Here is a 3,085-nt window from a genome sequence, read left to right as displayed (position 1 = left end):
TAAGAAAGAATAAGAAAAAATTAGAAAAAATTAATTTTCAAATTACAGACATATTATATATATATATATATAATATATCAACTTAAAAAAAAAATAATAATAAATTAAACCAAAACAATAATATAAATAAATTGCAACACATATTTATTATACATAAATGTATTATTATATGTGTCTGGCATAATAATATAAAATAAGGTAGCTAGCTAAAATGGGAAATAAATATTAATATATATATATATATATATATTTATTTATTTATATATCAAATTAAATCACATATGAATAAATAAATAATATATATTAAATCACGTATATAAAAAAAAATTTTAATTTATGATGTATAACATAAAAAACTGAATTTATTCATTTAACTTTTCCAAGGCATTCTGTATCTTTACCAAGTGATTATTATTGTCTGTTATCAAAGAGGATAATTCAAGTATTTGAGAATTAATTAACACTAATTCTTGTCCAAACATTCTCATAACTTTATCAGAAAGTTTGGATGCTTCTTCTATATCGTTAGTTTGAAATTCTTTTAAGGTTTCTTTTGATATATTGTTAAATAAGGCAGTTAATATTTTATTTTGTAAAGCTTTTTTGTGTTCATTATTAGTACTCGGCATTTTTAATATAAAATTTATAGGTAAAAATTTTGATAACTCATTAGATAATAAACTATGTGCTTGATATCCTGGATGTTTCATAGAAAAGTCCATTTTTTTATTTGGATTTTTTTGTAAGGATTTTAATTGATCACATACAATTTTACTATATACATTTCGATCATTCCAAATACCTATACACCTAAAAAATTTATTTATCATTTCTTCATAACCTCGTTCTTCTAATATATGTCTTAATACAGGAATAACAAATATATGTAATCCTTTATCTGCTATGGAATTAAATTTTATCAAATCGTTTTTTAAATTATTTCTTAATTCTTGAATTAAATGATTATATACATAAAATATAGCCATTTTAGAATTTACACTAACTTTTTTATCTATAAATACATTAATCATAACTTCAAATAATGGTTCAGGTGGTTCTATAAAATGTTTTATATAACAACAAACTCTTTCTATATCTACTTGTAATGTATTTAATACTCTTAAGGATTCTTCAATTTTAGATTTTGGAAATAACATATCGTTATAGGTATATTCCTCCTCTTTTTTATTTTTATATTCATTTGTATCTTCAACACTACTACCATTAGATATGGAGGATTCTTCTAATGACTTATTATCATTTTTATAATAATTATTCATACCACTTTGGTATTTTAAATTATTATCATTTTTTTCTTGATACATATGAAAATTATTATTATTATTATTATTATTGTGGTGGTTGTTATGTAATTTGTCTACATATTGATTTTTCATCATATCATTTTCATATATATATTCTTCACCTTCATTTGATATACCACTTAGCGTGTTGTCAGTGTTTGTATATATATTCGAGTCATTTTTATTAAGACATTTTTTTAAATCATTTAATATCATAGCTGTTTTCTCATTCGTGCTAGTTTTATCATTTTCTTCTTCTTCTTCATCAATAGAATTATTAAAAGGAATATTTCTTAATATGGACAATTGAGTTAATACATCACTATTATTAGTAGTAGTATTACTTTTAATAAAATTTCCCTTATTATTTAAATTATGGTTACTATTTTTATTATCATTATCGTATTGATAATTCTGACCAGTTTGATCATTAACATTATAGTTATAATTTTTACCATATTGATTCACTTCATTTTCATCCTTTTCATAATTTTCTGTTCCTCTTATATTTTTTTCTTTATATTTAGCATTCATATCATAAGAATTAAAAAAATCCCCAAAATTTTTGTTGAAATCATTTTGAGAATCATTAAAGTTTGTTAGTGGTTCCATATGATCGAAATTATCTTGATTATTTTTTGTCATAATATTATGTAAGAACATAGGATCACCTATATTTAAATTATTATTTTCATTTGCATTAATTATATTATTATTTTTTGATGATGTAAATAATAAATTGTGAAGATCTCTATGTAATTTATTTAATTCTATATTGATATCTTCTTGTCTAATATCAGGGATGTTTTTGCCCTGATCATTCATATAATTATTATTATTACTATCATCCATATAATTATAATTATTACTATTATCCATATAATTATTACCATCATCTATATAATTATTATTATTATTACCATCATCCATATAATTATTATAATATTCATTATTGTAATTTTCATTATTATTTATATGATCACCACTAGGATAATTCTTATTATATTTATTACGATTATAATTATATCTAGGAGATCTCTCTTTATTTTCTCTACCATATTTATCTTGATAATATAAATTCGGATTTTTTGATTTTTGATGCATTCCACCTTTTTTATTAAAGGATGGAATATATTCATGGTTGCTATTCCTTTTATCAAAGCCAATTGTATTTCCTTCATAATTATATTTTTTATTTTTCATATTTCCTAAAAAGGGTGTATTATTATAAGTTCCTTTTTCTCCTTGCATTTTATTATTATTATTCACTTTATTATAACCACTATCATTTTGATATTTTCTATTATTTCTATAGTTATCATCATTTAATTGTTTCTCATTTCTCTTTTTCCCTTTATCATTCCAATATTTTTTTTCATATTTCATTTTAAACCAAAAATATTCATAAAAAAAAAAAAAAAAAAAAAAAAAGGAAAAGATATATGCATATATTATATATATATATATATATATATATATATATAAATAATATGCCGTTATGTTTTATATTAAAAAAAAAATAAGAATAAACATTCTTTTGTTAAAAAATAAAATATACATAAGGTTGGTATACATTAAATTTTCATTTTTGTAGTGTTATGTAATAAGGAGTATTTTCTTTTTCTTTAAAGTTAACCTTATAATTTTTTTTTTTTTTTTTTTTATTATAAATTAAATGCTTATTATATTGAACGTAATTATTTACATATATTTTATAAGTTTTTTTTTTCTTTTTTTTTTTATATTATCCAACATATATTTAATCATTTCATTATAATATA

The 3,085-nt window shown here is 19.6% G+C and overlaps 1 protein-coding gene across 1 annotated transcript; it reads right to left on the bottom strand.

Moving 5' to 3' along the window:
* Window positions 1–362: 362 nt before the first annotated feature.
* On the bottom strand, window positions 363–2,690 carry PGSY75_1140800 (hypothetical protein; the record flags this gene model as incomplete). Its single annotated transcript, XM_018786525.1, has 1 exon — window positions 363–2,690. The coding sequence occupies one exon, from the start codon at window positions 2,688–2,690 to the stop codon at window positions 363–365; it is 2,328 nt and encodes a 775-aa protein (XP_018641320.1).
* Between the last annotated feature and the right edge of the window lie 395 nt (window positions 2,691–3,085).

This window comes from Plasmodium gaboni, chromosome 11, assembly GCF_001602025.1.
Source record: "Plasmodium gaboni strain SY75 chromosome 11, whole genome shotgun sequence".
Classification (NCBI taxonomy): Eukaryota; Apicomplexa; class Aconoidasida; order Haemosporida; family Plasmodiidae; genus Plasmodium; species Plasmodium gaboni.
This window is presented reverse-complemented; position numbering and strand designations above follow the sequence as displayed.